We start from the raw sequence: 22,553 nt of genomic DNA on the forward strand, positions 1-22,553 counted from the left end.
TTATTTTTAAATATTATGTTAGAGATTGATATTTAATGCATAAATTGCACTAAGGACTCCTTAGCAGTGTTTAGACGCACCCATATTTTTGTGATTTTACTTTTTTTTTGTATAGAACTACAACGTGAGGGTAAAGAATGTCTGTGGTAAGTATTCTGAAAGATCGATATTTTCGTCTGTATTACGGAAAAAATTTTGATACAATTCGCATCGGGGGGGTCACCCACTTTCCAACCCGTTTCCTCGGCAGTTCTTTACAGCTAGGAATTATAGACTCTGCTGTTACAAAGGCTATTGGATATATCCACACCGAGAAGGCAAAGAATTTCTGGTTACCCCAATTATTTGCATCCATAAAAGCAGAAAATTTCGTACGAAACAAGGAAATACATGTAAAGACAAATTCGATAAAATACGCATTGGGGGTATCCACTTTCGGACCCGTTCTCTCGTTAGTTCTTTATGACTAGGGATTATAAACGCTGCCCTAATGAATTGCTATTGCATAGTTCTACAACGTGAGTGTAAAGAATTTTTATGGTAAGCGTTCTTAAAGGCCGAAATTTTTGCCCGTATCACGAACAAAAATGTCAAATTTGACAAAATACGCATTCGGGGTCACCCACATTCCAACCAATTACCTCGGCAGTTCTCTTTGGCTAGGGATTATAGACTATGCTATAACATATAGCTATTGGATATATCCACACCGAGAAGGCAAAGCATTTCTGAAATAAGCATTCATAAAGGCCGAAAATTTCGTCCGAAAAACGGAAAGTAAGCCTATATCGATAAAATACGCATCAAAGCATCCACTTGTCGACCCATTGTGTTGGCAGTTCTTTATGGCCAGGGATTATTAACGCTGTCCTAATTAAATTGCTATTGATAGTACTACAACATGAGGTAAAACAAACCTGTTGTAAGCATTCTAAAAGGGCGAAATTTTTTTTCCATATCATGAAAAAAAACTTAAATTTGATACACATTGGGGTCACCCACTTCCCAACCCTTTACCTCAGCAGTTCTCTTGAGCTAGGGATTATAGACTTTGCTCTTATAAATAGCTTTTGGATATATCCACACCGAAAAGGCAAAGCATTTCTGGAGTAAGCATTTCTAAAGGCGAAAAATTTCGTACGAAACATGGAAATAAAGACAAATTCCAAAAAATAAGCATTTGGGGATCCACATTCAGACCAATTCTCTCGCTAGTTTTTTATGACTAGGGATTATAAACGCTGCCCTAATGAATTGCTATTGCATAGTACTACAACGTGAGTGTAAAGAATTTTTATGGTAAGCGTTCTTAAAGGCCGAAATTTTTGCCCGTATCACGAACAAAAATGTCAAATTTGACAAAATACGCATTCGGGGTAACCCACATTCCAACCAATTACCTCGGCAGTTCTCTTTGGCTAGGGATTATAGACTATGCTATAACATATAGCTATTGGATATATCCACACCGAGAAGGCAAAGCATTTCTGAAATAAGCATTCATAAAGCCGAAAATTTCGTCCGAAAAACGGAAAGTAAGCCTATATCGATAAAATATGCATCAAAGCATCCACTTGTCGACCCATTGTGTTGGCAGTTCTTTATGGCTAGGGATTATTAACGCTGTCCTAATTAAATTGCTATTGATAGTACTACAACATGAGGTAAAAAAAACCTGTGGTAAGCATTCTAAAAGGGCGAAATTTTCGTCCATATCACGAAAAAAAATTAAATTTGATACACATTGGGGTCACCCTCTTCCCAACCCCTTACCTCAGCAGTTCTCTTGAGCTAGAGATTATAGACTCTGCTCTTATAAATAGCTTTTGGATATATCCACACCGAAAAGGCAAAGCATTTCTGGAGTAAGCATTCCTAAAGGCGAAAAATTTCGTACGAAACATGGAAAAAAGACAAATTCCAAAAAATAAGCATTTGGGGATCCACATTCAGACCAATTCTCTCGCTATTTTTTTATGACTAGGGATTATAAACGATGCTCACAATGAATTGCTATCGCATAGTACTACAACGTTAGGGTAAAGCATTTCTGTGGTAAGCATTTTCCAAGGCCGAAGCTTTCGTCCGTATCACATCATATCAAATTTGATAAATACGCATTAGGGGTCATCCACATTCCAACCCATTACCTCGGCAATTGTCTTTGGCTAGGTATAATATACTCTGATCTTTATAAATAGCTATTGCGTAGGTCTTTACCGATAGGACAAAGAAATTCTTAACAAAGCATTCCTAAAGGCCGAATATTTCGTCCTAAATGCGGAAATAAAGACAAATTCGATCAAATACATGTTCGGCCATATCACAGGGAAAAAAGTCAAATTTGGTAAAATACGAATTCGTGGTCACCCACTTTCCAACTCATTGCTTCGGCAGTTCTCTATGGCTAGGGATTGCAGACTCCGCTCTAATTGATATCTATTGGCTTGTTTTACAAAGTTTTGACTATGTTGAAATCATCTAACCCATCGAAATAGGGATAAAATAGAGTTAAGTCGGCCTCATATCTTGACCTACATCTAGACATTGACAATAAGGGTCGGTTGAAAACTTTACAACAAAAGAGATGATTTCATCTTTCTCATTGTGAACTTTCCATTTCTAAGTAGCAACATTCAAGCGGCACCTGAATATGGGGTATATACTCCCAATTGATACGATATTCTCGTGCTTGCATTTTCTATCACGATGTTCTTGATAGAGAGTTGCTGCTTACAAAAAACCTGTCAAAACAAGAGTTCCAAATGGTAAAGTTGAAATCATCCTATCGTAAATTTTTGTCTGTCCCTCTGGTATCTTTCGTCCCTCTTTTGTCTTTTTATTCGGATACTTGCGGATATCTTCTCAAAGTTCAACTGGGACATTAGAAAAGAATCGGGATAGAACCAATAAGTTGGGTTACAAAGTTACTGTGACCAAACAACCCGGGTGTTGAACCAGTTACCATGGTTTCGAACCAAAGAACCCGGATAGAACCAACTTGAAGGTTCAGAACCAAAAGACCCGGATAGAACCTAATTGCATTCGGAAATCTCATGACTTCTTATACCTTCAACGTATTTTCCAAATTAATTAGTATATTTATATAATTATTTACAAACAAGCAACTATTATATATACTTATATATAATATTTTCTTCTCTTAAGTATTTCCCACCTTTTTCATATTCATATTTTTTATTACAAAGCATGCCAGTACCTATTATTATGTATTTATCAATAAGTGTATTATTTGTGTAAAAAGGGACATTTGTAAAAAGCAAATTGCTTGTTTGTGAATCCTTAATATATATTTCATTTTTACATCTTTTAAAGTTGATTTATCTGAATAAATATTGTTTGAACTAACACATGGAAATATATAAAAAAAATAAAAATGGCATGATTCGGTAAACTTCGGCAACAAAATTCGAAAGTGAATTAATTTGCAATCAACAACCACTAAATGGCATATTAATTGTCAACAATGCGGTATAGATGTGTAATAATCATAAAAAGAACGTGCATCAAAGACTTCGTTTAATATATATAATGCATGCATTGGTTCAACAATTTCCAGAAATTCGTTTTTCATATGTCTTAAAAAAATGTTTAAAAGAAATAATACATGCGGAATGCATGCTCAATATAATTGAAATTTAGGGAGCTAAACTTTTATATTTCAATATGTAGTTCAATTACCAGCCGGTAAAAAAACTCTTCTGTCTTTCTTGTTACTTTTTGTTTATGATTAAAAGATTATCATGAAAAGAAATAAAAGACTTTATATATGAATAAATATATAAGCTAGCCGCATAAAACTAAATACATTAATAGAAAATTACAAACTATAGTTAGAACGCAATTTAATGAAAAGTTGATTTCATATATTTCTGTCACAAGTAATTACCTACTGACTTATTGCCCTTTTACGCAATTCTCTTACACAAATTATAAATATTCTCTTGGTATGCTTCAAATACATCGTGCATATGAAAAAGCACCAACTTGCAGTTGAACTATATCTGAATGTGTCCATGTGTGGACTTCATACCATTGCACATGCAAATTGCGCCCTTTTTGTGCATTCAGGAAGCTTAGATGTCAACATCTTCGACGACATTTTTCCCTTTATTTTCTGTAAAAGACTTCAGGGCCCATTTGTACTTTCAAATTTCAATAAAATTGGGGTCAAATACCTTGGTTTTTTCCCCATTAAAACACATTAAGATAGCGAAATCACAGTTATTTTATGCTCAAGTTAAAATTCAATTAGACATATCAATTAAGAATACAGGGTCTTAGGGCTTCTTCCTTGAAAAAAAAACCACAGCACAAATTGTCCTATTAAATTCAGTATCATTATTTGCCCTTGATTTCAAAAGCATTTACTCTAAAAATACACTTATATTAACGGCACTTGGTTCTTTGATAGTTTAATCTTAAATTTCAAATTATAGATATTTCTGTTGCATGTATATTGAATAATATTTATTATAACTATAACATTTTTAAATCAAAATAGTATTTCTCAAACATGCAGTGATGATCAGAAAAAGACATCCGATCACCGTATAAGTACAGATTCATTTACTATAAAGGTCGCGGGAAACTTTGGGAAAGTAAAGGGACTTTTATTCTACAAGTATGTGTAGGTAGATCTCTTGTGTGATAAAAACAAAAAAACACCACCCACTGATAGACTGTTATAAACCGTTCCGTTGCATTTATTTTGAATTCTATTTCAGAATTTATTGCTAATTTAAAAGCTTTGAAGTACAAATCTAATTATCGTCGACTTCCTTTTGAAAGCTTAAACGTACGAATCTTACTACCATTCATTTCATTTATTTAGTCAGGAAAACTACAACATGAACGTGTATAAATCTAGTGTTTTTGATAGTTCAATTTATCAAAAATAAACATGGGGCATACTTTTCAACTCTAGCACTACAAGATCATGTTTTTTTTAATTATTTTTTTTGTTTGTTTTGTTTTATTATGTCCATTTGAACAAAATGCTTTCTAATCAATTCCTTTCTAAAACAAGGGGGTCGAGATTATTCTTCGCGTAATTTTGACTTCTTTACCAAGTCATGAATGACTAAATATGACTAACACTGCATTTTAATAAGATACCGGATTTTTTTTTAAATGTGTCGAGAAGGACTATTTTTACCCATATAAAATTTCTATTGATAGTAATTATATATATGACCCTGTAGATACAACTTTATTTTTTTCTTTATTGAACTACTTAATGGAAAAACCAATGCTTCCCTCCCCATAACATAAAGGTTGTGCCCGCATACAGATGATAAAAGTATCCCTCACACTGACACCCGATACCAGGGGCCGTGTCATCGAAGGTGTCTTAGGACTAAGATATGTCTAAAGATCAACTTCTTAGGATATTTTTTTACTCTTAATCGTGTTTTTGAAAAGATCTTATCTGAGGATATGTCCTAGTTTTGGTCCAAGCTTTATGACTCATAATAAGCTGTCTTATGATAGTCTTCAGACCATTTTAACTTTTAGGATTCTTTTATGATGTTCTACCATACAAACAAACAAGACTGATTTCGTGATTATGCACGGTATAAATTGTATTCATTTAAATCAAATTTGTTTCTTTATTTTCGTCCTTTTATTCGATAAGAAATATTTTGAAATTTATATATTCATTTATTTCTAATACCAGTATAAGATTAAAGTTTAAGCATGATGTGCATGTGTGCAAATTTAAAGTACCATACAGGAAGTCTACTTTCTTTGTATATTCTTGATGAAATAATTGCATCATTAAACGGCAACGAGAAAATTAGGATAGCTAACGATCGCTGTTATTTCCGATATGGTTTAATCCTAGCACTAAAATTGAAATGGTCGTTTATGTCTATCTATGAACACCAAAATATAACTGAAATTATTATTTACCAATGAATTGTAAGCTAACACTTCCTTTTTTCTGCCAAATTACATATTTTCGAAGGAATTTTTTTTAATTCAAGGTACTTTATAATTATGGATAGCAGGAGGCGTTCCCTCAACATGCTTCCTTGATGCATTTCACTTACATTTTGTGAGCGTAACTTAAACCAACGAATAATGTTATAAGAAATACTAAGTTTCAGGGGCCGTGTCATCGAAAGTGTCATAAATAAAGGCAACAGTAGTATACCGCTGTTCAAAACTCATAAATCCATGGACAAAAAACAAAATCGGGGTAACAAACTTAAACCGAGGGAAACGCATTAAATATAAGAGGAGAACAACGACACAACACCGAAACGGACCAAGCAACAGACAAAACACCACGAGAATAAAAAATATAACATCAAAACCAAATACATAAATTTGGGATAGACAAGTACCGTGCCACGTCTTATCTCAATATCTCAAAAATAAGAGAAAACACAAATGACTCAACGTTAAAATGCAACACACACACACACACACACACACAGAAACGAACAATATTATAACAATGGCCATCTTCTTGACTTGGTACAGGACACTTTTAAAGGGGAATAAAAGTGGTGGGTTGAACCTGGTTTTATGGCATGCCAAACCTCGCACTTTAATGGCAAAGTTAAATATAACATTGAAATGACAACATAATATTACAGGACTACAATACAAATAAAAAGGAGAACATATTAGACAAAAAAAAAAAAAAAAAAAAAAAAAGCATGATTAATAGATAACAAAAAGCATCAGGTTTGCCCAGATATAAAAGATCGTAAGTGAAAAAAGTACAAAGGTGTACAGCACTGAAGATCAAAAGTTGAAAAGGTTTTGCCAAATACGGCATTGTTTGTATGCCCGGGAGAAGAACATTCTTATTATATAGAACAATTCATGCTATTGCAAACAGTAAAATCATAAGATTTGTCCTCCTAAGATATGTCTTATGACTGTCTTATGATATGTCTCAGACTGTACATCGAAGCTATCCTAATTCGAATTCGATTCGCATAAAATAATTCGAATTAGTTTAATTCGCATTCGAAACGTTTTACGTCCTAACGTCAATTCCAATTCGAATTGAAATTCGCGCCAACTTCGCTTTACTGTCCAAACAACGTTAACTTTTAATTCGGATTATCAAAAACGTATTTCTAATGCGAATTAGTCAATTCGAATTAGCTAGTTCGAATCAATTCGAATTAAAAAAAAAAAGAAGAGTGTGTGAACGCGATTAACGAATTCGGTTAAATGTCCGTGGGAACGAGGCATAAGATAATCTTAACAAAGATGTCCTATCGTAGTCCTTAGTGCAATTTGTTCGTTGCCGTATAATGATGCAACTATTTTAACAAAGATATATACAAAACTAGTAGTGTTTCTGTATGCTACATTAGGTTTACACACATTTTATGCTTAAACTTAAATCTTTTATAATAATATAAATGTAAGTTTCAAAATATTTTTAATCGAATAAAAGGAAGAAAATAAAGAAGTAAATGTCATTTAAAATAAATACAATTTATACTGTTAAATTGTGTACACATTCATATACGGCTATGTTTATGTTTAGTTATAAATAATTAGATGAGACGAACTGCCAATCTGTTTAGATTTTTCTATTTCAAAAGAGAAATCTCGTTTTATCTTAATATAAAAACTCAGGACATAAATAATTTGTTTAAAACAGTTAAAGTTTCGTGGAGCTGAAACGTTGACCATAATAAAAGTTCATAAAAGTTAAAATGATCTGAAGACTATAACGAAACAGCTTATTAGTTCTAAAGTTTGGACCAAAATCTAGGACATATTATAAGATAAGATCTTTTCGATAATACAACTAACATAAAAAAATATTCTAAGATGATCTTTTGACATATCTTAGTCCTAAGAGACCCTCGATGACACGGCCCCTGAGATAAATATGGAGGAATTTCCTTAACTAAGTCAAGTCTCAACCTAAGCTGTATGCATACGGTCCAAAACATTTTTACAAAAATGGATTTGAAGTCATTTTTATAATGCTGTCAAGTTAAGATTTATATAAAATTTAGTAATTTTTCAAAATGCCTGTAGCATATATGTATGTTTTGACAGTGTTTTAATAATAAATATTTATTTGTAAACATTATCTGTTACTTTAGGTGGTGTACCTAAAATATCCCAGAAGTAAATATAATTAATTATAGAAAATAATAAACTGTTTTGTTAACTTCTTTCACGTTTCATAAAAAAATAAAAAAATAAATAGCAGGGATACATTTGAATATTGTCCACTAGACATATCAAAGATCTTTAATATGTATTTTTTCTAAATATTTGGGCTGCTGACTTATCGCCCGTTCGATTGTGTCGCTGGAGCTTGTGAATAAATTATGTAGGTGTTACTGAATAATAAACCTTTGAATTCAATTGAATGGAAACTGCTGAATACAATTTAAAATTGAACCAGGATCCGTCTCATCGTTTGTTACTCCCTGGAGTTTTCTTTCAGATTTGTATCCAATCAACATCGAAAGATGTAAAGATTGGAAAGTGTTTCCCCATAAGGAAGTGGACTATATGACTGACACAACGTGTATATCTCATGAGATCAGAGATCGTACACTTTGGTACGGTCATCGTGTCATCCTGGTGAACACTATATAAAACACAGAATGATTGATACAAGTCGAAAGGTTCTTCATCTTTTACAAAATGTGGTAAGACATTTTTTTCTTTCTAAAAAAACAATCTTCTTAAATAAAATACTGGTTCTATATGCTATATGTTTAAATAGATTTATCAAGGCTTAACTTTAATAATTTTCATTGTTTTTTTTGTTGTTTTTTTAAATCTTCAACAATTACTAATACTCTCATTAATTTTCTCATTTTTTTTAACAAGTTTAAAGCATGGAACGTACCACTTGCATACGATTTGTTTTAAAATAACACACATTCAGGGGGTAGGTACCATTTTTAGAGGATTAAGTTGATAAAGGTTTATTTGTCCAACGAAATTCAAATTTATATAGGGTTATACGTGCACACTTTGGCACATCAACGAAATCAAATATTCACGTAAATAATGTTTTTTCCTCTCTATCCATGAAAATTAGAAACCCACGGAAATAAATACCTTATACAATAACTGTAATTAATAATATCAACATTTTATTCCGTCTTTACCTAATTAGCCTATCTAAAGCTTTCTATCCTTATTTTTGGCTTACCAGTATTTCCTTCAAGTTCAATCATTTTGTTCTCAAATACAGATTAAGTTTTGAATGTTTTAGGAAGGAAGTGTTTGCATTATTAGTACTTTTATCCATCCTTGGACCAACAGGATGTCTTCAGATATCCAATTTAAACATTCTAATGAAAGGCACATTGATGCAAATAAACAAACCCTCGAAAACACCAGGAATAACACCAGGAAAAACACCAGGAATAACAAAGCCAAAGATTGACATACAGAATGCTGCCCCGCAACCTGGTGGCGAAATACCAGCTAAAATATCCCCAATAGCACCCACAACGAAGACCATGGAAACGGCACTGAAAACAGCCACAGCTAAAGTCAAGACCGATGAACTGACTGAACAAAAAATGCAAAGTAATGATCATTTATATATCTTTTCTCTTATTTTTGGCAAATATTCTTTTTTTAACTCATTGGTTAAAATAATAACCATCATGGGTTTGCTTGTGATCTCAAAAGATGATTTGCTCTGATTAAACATTTATCAACTCTCTGATCGAATCGAAATGTGCTAATAAGTGTTAGAGAAATTGACAACTTTGTGGAATGTTGAAGGCACTCGAAGGGGATTTTTGTTTAAACGAAATTATGTTTGGTTGATAATCATTAGAGAAACAGATTCTAAAATAAGTACTAAGTATTCTTCCAATCTCGATAGTCCACATATATATACATGATTTTTTTTAAACGAAAATTGTATATGATGGTCATGTGTGTTTGTTTTTATGTATTTGTGTGTTTTTTGTTTGTTTGTGTGTGGAAGTTAGAAATAAACTCATCCTAGATATCAGGACTGAATTTTGTATATACGCCAGAAGCGCGTTTCGTCTACAAAAGACTCATCAGTGACGCTAGCATCCAGAAAGAGAGAGAGGAGAGAAAACTCAGTTGTCTGAATACTAAATTTAAGATTATTATTTTGGGGACATAAACTGATGTTTTTGTGGTATATTGCAATGGTAACTTTCAATTTAGGCCATGGTATTACAACATATACAGGTGTACGTAAATGATATAGCAACCTAATAAAACCGATAAACTTAGTCCGATTTTCAATGATAAAGCTCGCCGCGATATAGCCTTTTTGTGCTAATGCGGCGTAAAGCAACCAACAATCAATCAATCAATCAATCAATGATAAAGCAACCCAATAAAGCCGATAAACGTAGTCCGATCTTCAATAATAGTAGTGTGTTGATATTATTTGTCAAATCATAAATTGCCCGATCAAAGAAAAGTTTCAATGATTACTGAGGTCAAAGCTACCACAATAAGGTATCACAAGGCAACCTCTTACTTTCTGACGTATAGATATAAATATGGTATTAGAATATAAAGTGGAAATTACAATATAAATTCAACGATATCTTGCTACACTATTGATATAACTATAAGGTCAGAACTTTTTTTTTTATACCAAAGATTTCTAAAGTAAAATTATACTAGAGCTTATTTACTTTTTTCTAGAAAGGATGTTGGTAAAGTAATATTCCCTCACTGTATATATGGGATGACGTTATAAAGATAATGAATATATGTTAAAACTTTTGTTTTTATTAGATTTTGATACACCAAACAGTCAAACAGAAGGATTTGGTCCTCATCTATTGACCAGTCCTGAAGCCATCAAGATCAGTGAATCTGCCCGGGTAATGATAGAAACTGCAAAAAATGCAATGAAAAAGTAAGTTATGTTTATTAATTAGATCTTAAAAAAGGCATGATGACGATGCAAACATAATTCATTTGCTATAAAATCGTCACATTCATCTGTATGACGTATTGCATTTGATTTCCAAAGAACTTATATTGCTTTCATTTAAGTACATAATTTCTGCCGATTTTTTTTTAGTAAACATTTTACTTTCATATTTAAAATGTAAAGTACTCAATTTTTTAAAATAAAAAATCGGTAATTATTAGAATTTATCGAAGTTGTGCATTTGACCATAGGCTTCTTATAAGATGTGATGTTATAAACTTCCTTTTTTTCCGCAATTGTTATAACAAAACAGCCCTCATTTCTATGCACAAGTAAATAATCGAGCACATGTAATGTAGCCATCCAACTGTTTTCTTATCAGTCTTAATGAAACGCGTAGACGTAGATGCTTAATTCATTCAAAACACTAAGGATTTTATTACTTACATGCGTAGAAGGACTAATCTTGAATGTGCAGACAGGGTGTATATATAATGTGACCTTCCCGTCTTAGAGTCTATATCATCTTTGTCGCCGGTTCAGGGAATTTATCTCTAAGACGGAAATATCACAGTACATACCATATCTGAGACCTGAATAACATAAAGTACCTAAATAGACAAGTTAAATGATTTACTTTATACGAAAATAATTTCGAAAGTTCGAAAAATTGATAAAGTAGCATGTAAAAGTAATTGGTTGTAGTTGAAAAATTCTCAAGCACATATACATAATATCTTCAGACACTTGTGGTGCTTCTATTAATGGTAAAATACGACAGCATGAACATTGAAAACACTGTCCATGAAACTTTGGTGAATTGTTTATATCTATTGATGTAAGCTCCCTTTCAATTTCTATAAATTTCGGATTTTAAGTTTTGAATTTATGGGGCTTTATTCATAAAAAAGGGGGATTTTTTACACTTCGGACAATAACTCAAAAAGGCTTTCACCAATGTCATTGAAACTTTGGTGAATTGTTTATATCTATTGATGTAAGCTCCCTTTCAATTTTTATAAATTTCAGATTTTACATTTCCGTGTTATGAATTTTTATGCTTAATAAAGGGGGATTTTCCAATTTTGTTAAAAGAGCAACGGGCGTATCATGCACCAAAGCGCAGCCCTTTATTTGTTCATACATAAGGCCGTTATATTTTTCGTTTGAATTGTTTTACATTATCATTTCGGGGCCTTTTACAGCTGACTATGCAGTATGGGCTTTGTCCATTGTTGAAGGCCGTACGGTGACATATAGTTGTTAATTTCTATGTCAGTTTGGTATCATGTGGAGATGCCTCATTGGCAATCATACCACATCTTCTTTTTTATTATCCTTTAATACAATTCTGGCGGTTGCTGAGAATTTGCAGGACTATACTATACAAAAGATAGAATCTTTATATGGTTGAAATATTTTAATTCATGAGGAGGTCACTTTTTAACAAAAAAATTAACATGTATAAAGTTTAGTTTCCAACAACCACTACCCATAAAAAAAAATTAACATGCATAAAGTTTAGTTTGTAACAACCACTACCCATGATACCCATGGATAGTTGGACGTTACATTTATATTTTTTAATCAAATTTAATTAAGGTTGAACATTGAGAAAAGCCAGCGTGTAAGTGTCCTAGAGAGAGTCTCTGACAGCTTTCTGAACACCATACAGACACAAGCAAGATGTCGGTTTACAGCAGGATCGTGTATAAACCAAGCTTCCCAATATAGAACACCTGATGGTTCATGTAATAACGTGGCTAACCCATTATGGGGGATGTCCCATACACCTTTTGAAAGGTTTATACCTGCTTTTTATGAGGATGGTTAGTATATAAAGTATTGAAAAGAGAATAATATCATGCAAATCAATCTTACGAAAGTCATATCAAATGCACGGATGAATCATATCAAAATAAAAAAAAACTTATAACCAACAAACTTTTTCGATCATTTTAATCTTCGTTTTAATTTAAACATTATGATGGTGATGATGAACAATTTTACTCAAATCTATATTTCAAGAAGAAAAAAACAATAAAAATACTTAGAATAAATTACACTATTTCTGTGATGATTAATATTGCCATAACTCTTATATAGGTCCTGTTGTTAAGACAAGTTCCCTATCCAATAATATATCTTTTTTAGTATGCAGTCTTTATGTCCCTGTCTGTGAAACACAAATCCTGATCAACCCACTTTATAATACATACTCGTTTTAATGAATGTCATTTATGCATTTTTTACGGCGCATGTACATCTTAAATCATATACTAGTATTTGATCAAGTACAGGTCATTCTATACGGCATGTAATGTCAATTGTTTTAGGTTTGGATGATCCAAGAGCAACCGACGTTTTTGGTGACCCCCTACCTCTAGCCAGAGACATCAGTGTTAAAGTTCACACCGTCAGCGACTCAACAACTCAGATGAACGATTTGAGCCATTTCAGTATGGAGTTTGGCCAATTCGTCAGTCATGATATACAGATGAATGCTTTGTCCAAAGGTAAAGTAATGAAGAACTAACTGTTTTTAACTGGATGACTCACTTCTGTCTTGATCATGTGGTCACTATTTTTGATAATTCTAATTCACATGATTGCACGACTTTATCTTTATTTTTAAATTATTGTTTAACCGCATTTCCTATTGCTAATCCTCCTATACGTCTTTTGAAAATGAAATGCTGATGACATAGACGCGATAGATTATCTTTATTTCTCAAAGGTCACGTAGTCAATATAATCTTTCTATAAAAAAGACATATAGATGACGAAATTGTGACATATACTAGTTATCGTTCTGTCTCAAAAGATATTTCGCTGAGAAATCCGTGATAGGAAATGGTTCTTTTTGAAATGAGCCTTAGTCGACGAAGCTGTTACAGAAAATGGGTCTTTCACTCAGGACACGTTGTCAATTAGGCATTCGTAGATGGTGTTTCTTTCTTAGAAAATATTCATTCAATAAAACTCCGAAAGATAATATATGCAATTTATCATTCTTTAAATCCATTTCAGGACAGTATATGTCTAATCTGAACTGCTGTCGATTCCCCAACAGGTACGTAAATGAAACGTATTCATAGACATTTCAAATTTTTGCGTTTCATAGCATTTAAGAAAAAAGGTGAATGCATTCCTTCAATCAGCGCAATCTTCTATATCTTTAAGAAAAGCATGTCTTTTCAAGTTTATAGTTATTGTATCCCTATAACCATAGCATATGATTTATAGTGTTTTATTTGTCTTAGAAAATATTTATTCGTTCTGTTTGATAGCTGAAATCATATATGGATTTGTTTTGTGTATATCTTACTCCATCTGACCTATAACTTTATTTTTTTATCAGACCTAACTGTTTTCCAATTCCACTGCCATCAAATGATCCATTTTACGGCAGCTTTAACAGAACTTGTATGAACTTTGTAAGAGCACTCGGTGTAACTAAATTGGACTGCACACTTGGTAAGTATGAAGCATATAACACTTAATCTGAATTGTTTGGATAGCATTATTGTGTGTATAGCGAATCATGGAAGGTAACGCTTACACAAAAAAAACCCTTATACAAAATAGTAAAATAAAAAAGATACTGAACTACGAGGAAAATTCAAAAAGGAAAGTCCCTTATCAAATGGCAAAAACGTTAGGTCAGACACATCAAACGATTGGATAAGAGCTGTCATATTCCTAACTTTATACAGGCATTTTCTTATGTAGAAAATGGTGTATTAGGAGTAAAACCAGAAAGAATTTGCCGAATGACAATAAAATAAAATGCACAATAAAGTCAGGCAATACCCTTATCAAAAAGAGAAAAAACAAAAACAAAAAAAAACAAAAAAAACAACAAAAAAACATTGACATATTTCAACACGGAAAACTAAAAAAAAACAAGCAACACAAAACCCACAATGATTCTCGAAATCGAAAACTTTGAAAATCTAAATATAATACAAACACTAAAGGGCATAGAAAATCAAAGAGAACAAAAATAAAAGCCGCAGTAATATCACAATCGTTCAATAGAGAAAGTGATTGTATTTGCGATAAGTTGATCATATGCATAGTAATATCTGAAACAGATATGTTATAAGATGTCAACCAAATCATTGGTGTCGTTCGTTAAACGATTGAATGGATGACTTCAGCAATAAAAACTGACCATCACAAAATATCAGTGTTCCTCAAGAAAAGATACGATAATGTATGTGTAAAATGTCGTCCTTTTATTTCAGGAGAAAGACAGCAATTAAACATGAATACCCACTTTCTGGATGGTTCTGCTGTTTATGGTTCTAATAAAGTTACTGCCAACAGTCTCCGTCAATTCTCTGGTGGTAAGTAATAATTAACTACCCCTGTAATACATGATAAGTTAACTTATATTTCCTTCCGAGTTTTTCGCAAAATCTATGAAATACAAAATTTAATTGAAAGTATTGTATATCATAACGTAAAGATGAATTCATTGCAAATGATAATTTAACTGGTTGGAAAACAAAATGTCGGCCCAACGTCGATTGAAATGATTGAAATTCTACAGGGTAATTATTTCACAACAAACCAGAAAGTAAAACAAAAATAAGCCTTAATGACATTCTCTAACTAGTTATTGGGATTTTTTCTTTTTTTTGTTTCTCAAAGTGGAATCAAAGCGTTGCCACTAGCATGATTAAAAGAATTTATGGAGTATTATTATCAGAAAAGTAATCAAATCTCGAATATACTTTTTTAAAAACAATACTTTTGTTTACATACATTTTTACTATTCAGGTCGATTGATATCTACCAATAATCAGTTACTACCTAAGGACATACCAAATGCTTCATCATGTAGATTACCACCAGGAAATCCAAATATTAAGTGTTTCAAAGCAGGTATGTAACAAATATTATTTCTTATGCAGCAAAAATACTGCAGTCTGATTGGTTGATTACCCCAGTGTAAATAACACCCCACCCTTGTTCACCCAGGGATAAATAAAATATTGCCAATTGCCTGCGCCTCAGGGTGTATGAATTTTGAACAACGGTGTAAAATTCTGTACACCCCTGATTACACCAAGATAACTAGTGAATTACGATTAACCAATAAATAAAAACAAAAAAATATTAATTCAAATATACATGTACAAAATCTATTGAGAACATGCAGTTTAAAGGAAAGTTTCGACTTACCTTCATTTAAATTTGTTTGTTTGCTTGGTAGGTGACCCAAGAGTCAATCAACAACCAGCTTTAATGGCATTACAAACAATTTGGATGAAAGAACACAATCGCATAGCCAACAGACTAACACAATTAAATGGGTGGAATGATGAAGGAGCGTACCAAGAAGCCAGAAAAGTTATTGGTGCAATGATACAACACGTGACCTATAATGAATACTTACCTCATATCCTTGGTAACCAACAAATGATAGATTTCGATTTGAAACCAAAAGCATCCGGGTATTTTACTGGATATGATCAAACGACTAAACCCCAGATTAGAAATGGTTTCTCTGCCGCAGCCTTCAGATTTGGACATAGCATGGTCAGACAGAGATTAGCATATAACGGTCCATCACATTCTAATCAAAGCCCGCTACTTCATAATGAATTCCTTCGACCAGATAAGCTGTATGATGCAAATGGGGGTGTTAGTTCTGTAACAAGAGGCCTGTATGAAGAATTTTCTCAAAAAGTCGACAGGAAAATTACCAAGGAACTAACAGAAAGGCTTTTTGAGAGAACACATGGTTTTGGAAGTGACCTTGCAGCCATTAACGTACAAAGAGGAAGAGATCACGGACTGGCTAGTTATAACATTTGGAGGATGGTCTGTGATTTAACACCCGCTGATGATTTTACAGCTGGTGTATTGGGAGGTTTAGAGCATCATTCAGCAGTCGAAGCGCTGGCCCTTAAAAGCACTTACAGGTACGTCGTAATTTCATATTTTCCAATCATATTCATACAAATATCAGTGCTTATTTGAAAACTCTCAAAAATGAATACCTTTTTCATCATTTTCATTTACATGTTTCATTCTTTGTTTGTCCTAAAACTAAAAATGACAAATTGTTCAATTTCAAAGACAGACATGGGAGAAATTAAGAATCTATTGTGAAAGAGACATAGTTTTATTTTCGGTTACTTACCACAATGTATATATTTTTTTCTCCAATAGTTCGACATGGGACATCGACTTGTTTACCGGTGGTGTTTCAGAAACCCCAATACCAGGAGGGAAAGTCGGACCTACGTTTGCTTGTATGATAGGATTACAATTTCGTGCCTTGAAATTAGGTGATCGATTCTTTTATGAAAGTAATACTAACGTAAAGTTTACTCCAGCACAGCTGACAGAAATAAAGAAGGCAACTATGGCTAGAATCATTTGCGAAAATACTAACATCAACAGCATTCCTTCGGACGTTTTTAGGAAGATTTCCGCCAGGTAAGATAATAGCAAAAGAACTTCAACGATTTAGGTGACAAAATCAATGGGCTGCTAAAGTCGGTACCTCAATAATTATACAATTATCATTGAAGGTAAAAATAGGTTATGGGATATTTTGGCAAATTTATCTCAATTATAAGTCTTGTTTCCTCCTTTAGTGTACCCTTCTAGAACACATAAGAAAACTAGTTTTGTTAAAAGGGGTTCGGCGTTGCTGTTGATTTAGTTTTACGTGTTGTTTTTGTCCTTTTTAATTCTTCAATGTCTGTATTGTTTATACCAGTATCATGAATATCGTGATTTAGATTTATACAATTACAAAATTTTAAATTCGATCAATGACATTTGTTTTCAAAATTTATATGACCGATGTTTTACAAATTGGTTGATGTATTTGAGTCATATAAGAGTCATTTACCAATCCACTTATGCCATAATCACTTTACATAACTCAACGTATTGTTTTAAATAAGAGTAGCAGGGTGTCACCTGTAAAGCAGGATATGATAACCCTTTCGGAGCAAAGCCACTCGCTCAGTCTTGATTTTCTCTCTTGTTTTTGGTACTGATGTTTGTCTTTTTATCATTATTCGATTTTTGTAACCATGACAATGTCAGTTCGTTTTCGACTTATACGACTTTTTGGTATATGTCGTCTCTTTTGTCATCAGTTTTATTACAATCATTATACTTTTCCTGCGAACTTATAACCAAAATGGTCATAAAAAGAACATGCAAACCGTTGAAGAATATAAGTTTAGCACTCACACAAGGTTATTTCAAACCCTTATAAGTTCCAATGGAAACTGAGTAATGTCTCAGAAGCATCAATGATAAATCTAATATTATTCTTGTAGTAACTCCGAGAAAAGTTGTTCCTCCCTACCGGAAGTAAATCTTCAGAAATGGCAGAATTGTGTTAATGGTGGATGGTCTAGTTATGTAACAATAAACAGATGCACTAAAAGAAGAAGATGTAACAAACCTGCACCAAACAGCTGTGGGCAACGATGTCTAGGGTCGCCAATATTGTTCACTTGTGGAAGTATAAAAACGCCAGGAAATATAAGGCCTGGTCGTAATGAAGCTATCCCGTAAACTTATATTGATTTTTGAATTAGTGCTCGACAAATAAAAATGCTCAATCATCACAAGTCAGGTAAAAGTAACAAACATCTCCAAATTACAAAATGGCAGGAAACAATAATATCAAAAAACAACACCACAGCATCTACATAAGCAGTCATTGTTTGTTTATCCATTGCTAACTTGGTAACTTGGTAACACTCAAATAAAAGAATCCCAAACAAAGCTTGTTTGCCTTTGTCATTGTGTTGATTTTACAACTTTTGTTCTGTTATACATGTAACTGAGTGTCCTCGTTGCTGTCCTGCTTAGTTTTAAACAATACCATTACCTTTATACAGGTAGCAATTAACAGTTAGAAGTTTAGTTTCGCATTATGGTCATGGTGACTTTGTTAAATTCGAAAGTTTCTTGACAATTAAATTGATTTATAAATAGTTGATGAATGTATAAAGCATCTGTGTGCGTCTATATGAACATTTGTATTGTTTTAGCATGTGTTATAGGCCATTTTCTGTTTGACAGTCCGTGTTCTCTTCTCCGTATTTTTAGTTTATTTGTTAGAAAGCAAGGGAAAAAAGGTGTTAAAAAATCATGAGTGTCAATTTAAAGTTTTTTTTTCAAAACTGTGTATTGCAACCACATGATTAATTTTTAGTTTAAAATTTGTATTTTGAATTTGAATAGCTAGGTGGTAAATAAACAATTTGCGTTCGTCTGTATGCTTTACACTGAATGAAAAGAGTTTTCATACTAAGAATGTGTTTAATTTCAAAAGTAATCCTAATCTTTCAAGTTTGTAAAATCTTTGGACTTTGATACAGCACTGGGTCGTAAAGCTTATTTTGATCTGTGCGTGAGATCAGCCGTATTGGCTAATGTCTTTGATGATCTTTCTTCATGCATTTGTATAAAATCCTGAAATATTTTTATGACCCCGCAACGTAGTTGTCAGTGCCATATAGTTTTACCCTTGTCCGAAATTCCGTAATTCCGAAATTCCGTTATTCTTATTTTCATAGTATATACCTTTCTATACAATATCCAATTTAGCACATATTTACAACTTGTGTAATCCTGTAATTAGTCTATTGCTATGTTTTGGCTGACTACGTATAGCTCATTTACATAGTTTTGTAAATCTACTCACTATTATCATTGTAAGATATTGACTGCAGAATGAAAAGATATGTTTGTTTAAAGCTGTGTTTTACTATATATGATAAATTTTAAAACATTTAGATAGTTTGCAGTGGCAGATCCAAAAAGAGGGTGGTGGAAAACGCTTATTTTTTGGGATGATCAATGCTTTGAATAAGAGCATACAGTTGAACTCCCCTTTTATTTTGGGTTGGAACCCCTTTTAAAACAAGATGGACCTGCGGCTGCCCCTGGTACTTTGTATGTACCCATAGGTAGTCTAGTGGATAGTTTACATGCATGAAATATCTGTCACTGGCCATTACGCAATCAATATTCAATCAATTCATGGCGAAATAGATCAAATTGCTTTAATTTCCCTTAAAATTTTAGATGGCATTGTACTCTAATCAAGTTATAAATAACAGGGGCGGATCCAGTAATTTCAAAAAGGGTGATTCCAACCCCAGGATAACAAGGGGGGATTCCAACCATATGTCCCCATTTAAATGCATTGATCGTCCAAAAAAGGAGGGGTTCTAATCCCCGGACCCCTCCCCTTTTGGATCCGCCAATTAATAACTATATGTGTTACTTTTTATTCAATTGAAAGAAACTTTTATTGTCAAAAACAGTTTTAGATACAAAGATTAAATAGTGGGGTTTTTAACAATTATTTTGAAAACTAGTTACAAACTATTTAGTTTAATTTGGAACACAACATTTTTTTCAAAATCGCTCCTTTAAATAAACTTATTCTAAAAGGTTACCTATTCAACACTGTAATTATAATTAAGATCATTGAATATTGTTTTTATTGGTATAAATATTGATTTTGTTATCAGTAAATTGAAAGCTAACTAAATATTACAAGTATGTTATAAACTTATACATATTCATGGATCTACAAGCTGACGATACCTGTTACTTGGCATTGTACAAGGTCATGTTTCTCTGGCTGTTTATGACGTCTTTACACTAAATCCATTGAATGTTGGATGTGTACGGATTGATAATATCTTAGATGCATGATTTTTTTATTACTTGTTAGTGACTTTGAACTAGTTGTCAGATAACTGTGAGTACTCTCAGATCTGTTCATTGTGTCTTTTTGTGTCGGGATGTATAAGTACCCGGCCACGTCCACTTGTAGTTTTGTCCATCTGATGAGTTAAGCCTTTTTCAACTGATTTTTATAGTTCGTTCTTATGTTGTACTGTTATACCACTGTCCCAAGTTAGGGGGGGGGGGGGGGGGTTGGGATCCCGCTAACATGTTAAACCCCGCCACAGTTTTTATGTATGTACTTGTCTCAAGTCAGGAGCCTGTAATTCATTGTTGTCGTTAGTTTATGTGTTACATATTTGTCTTTTGTTAATTTTTTTTACATAAATTAGGCCGTTAGTTTTCTCGTTTGAATTGTTTTATCGGGGCCTTTTAAAGCTGACTATGCGGTATGGGCTTTGCTCATTGTTGAAGGCCGTACGGTGACCTATAATTGTAAATGTCTGTGTCATTTTGGTCTTTTGTAGATAGTTGTCTCATTGGCAATTATACCATATCTTCTTTCTTATATCATCGTTTCCTCAATAGTCTTGGACCATTCTCGCAAATGGTGTCAAGGGAGAGCCGAAAATTCAGTCCCTGAAATTTTCATCCCAGAACGGTAATCGAACCAGGAACCTTTGTGTTAGTAGTCAGATGCACTAACCACTACACCACGGCTGTGGTATGATTCCAAATAAAACAACTCTTTACAAGAGTCAGAAATTAAAAACTATATGTCACCTAACGGCCTTCAAAGCCCATATCGCATAGTCAGCAATAAAGGCCACGAAATTACAAATATATATTAAACAATTCCATAACAAATATTATGGAGAAGACGTTCTAAGTTGCAAAACTTGTGTCTAATCCTATTGTCAATGTTTTTGGACAATAAAATATGTTTAAACTAAACTAACAATTCCAACAAGAAAACTTACATCCTAGTTCATGTACAAAAAATGATGAACGAAAAACAAATATGTAGACAACCACTAAATTACAGGCTCCTGACTTTGGGCAGGAACATACATAATGTGAACTAGTTATATGGCAACAAACCCTCCCCTAACCTGGGACAGTAGTGTAATAATATAAAAAAAAAGAACAAGCTAAAACAATCGGTTGAAAAAGGCTTAACTGACCAGATGAAGACAAATACAAATACATCTAACAAAAACTTAAAGTTGACGTATAAGTTTGTTTTTAATCAACAGTTTTTAAATACAAATGTATTAAAAAAACCAAATACATTTTAGGAGACAGCTGCTGTTACGGTGTATATAACGATTAAAAAAACCTGGAGAAAAAAAATGCATCATTTTGTCAATCCTATATAGTCAGTTGAACACCATAGTTGTAGGATGATAACTGTAGTCAGTCATTTTATTTTCAAGAGTCTCAGTTTTTTATCGTATTGAATTGTTACGAACGAATCTGTCAGTTTAGAACGTCTCGGGATAGATCCATGCTATTTCTATAAAGTTGCATTACTATCATTGTATATCAGTTTGACGACTCTTTTGCCGAGGTCCTGTCTCCTAAGTCATGGTCCAGCCACTTTGAATTTATTAGTAATGTTCAATGTTAATTATTCTGCATTAGTCAGTATAATAAGAACTACTTGTGATAGATCAATTATGTATTTAAATAAGTTGCATTACTATCAGTACAAATCAGTTTGACGACTATTTTTTGAATTAATCAGGAATTTTCATAGTAAAGTTTGCGAACCCTAAACTTTGCGAACTGTCTTGGATTATATGACTACAGACAGCATATCCCCTGGATCAAAACCACAATACCAGGGCTTCCGCTCTCCCAATGCAATATGGACTTTCCTATTTCTGCGTCGAAACTTATAAACGCACTTTAATCGGGCTCCTGATCACACAAGAAATAGTAATAGATT

General features: G+C 32.9%; 1 protein-coding gene across 2 annotated transcripts; it reads left to right on the forward strand.

Annotated features, from left to right (window-relative positions):
• The first annotated feature begins 8,551 nt into the window (after nucleotides 1-8,551).
• LOC134694673 (peroxidasin homolog) lies at nucleotides 8,552-18,682 on the forward strand. Of its 2 annotated transcripts, XM_063555716.1 has the most exons (12): nucleotides 8,552-8,669; nucleotides 9,245-9,564; nucleotides 10,771-10,894; nucleotides 12,515-12,741; nucleotides 13,249-13,428; nucleotides 13,943-13,985; nucleotides 14,274-14,389; nucleotides 15,163-15,264; nucleotides 15,701-15,805; nucleotides 16,137-16,848; nucleotides 17,099-17,368; nucleotides 18,229-18,682. In XM_063555716.1, exons 1-12 carry the CDS (start codon nucleotides 8,665-8,667, stop codon nucleotides 18,467-18,469), a joined length of 2,445 nt encoding a protein of 814 aa, XP_063411786.1. In that variant the 5' UTR covers nucleotides 8,552-8,664; the 3' UTR covers nucleotides 18,470-18,682. The 2 variants fall into 2 exon arrangements, with proteins under 2 accessions (XP_063411786.1, XP_063411787.1); XM_063555717.1 differs by lacking the exon at nucleotides 9,245-9,564 and having other exon boundaries at nucleotides 8,556-8,669.
• The last annotated feature ends 3,871 nt before the right edge of the window (nucleotides 18,683-22,553 follow it).

The sequence above is a fragment of the Mytilus trossulus genome, chromosome 13, assembly GCF_036588685.1.
Source record: "Mytilus trossulus isolate FHL-02 chromosome 13, PNRI_Mtr1.1.1.hap1, whole genome shotgun sequence".
Classification (NCBI taxonomy): Eukaryota; Metazoa; Mollusca; class Bivalvia; order Mytilida; family Mytilidae; genus Mytilus; species Mytilus trossulus.

What these genes read in the sequence shown, in the direction of transcription:
- LOC134694673 (XM_063555716.1), top strand. An exon ending in TGCTGTCGATTCCCCAACAG is followed by an intron (nt 13,986 to 14,273) that starts GTACGTAAATGA and finishes TTTTTTTATCAG; the next exon opens with ACCTAACTGTTTTCCAATTC. An exon ending in GCCCTTAAAAGCACTTACAG is followed by an intron (nt 16,849 to 17,098) that starts GTACGTCGTAAT and finishes TTTCTCCAATAG; the next exon opens with TTCGACATGGGACATCGACT.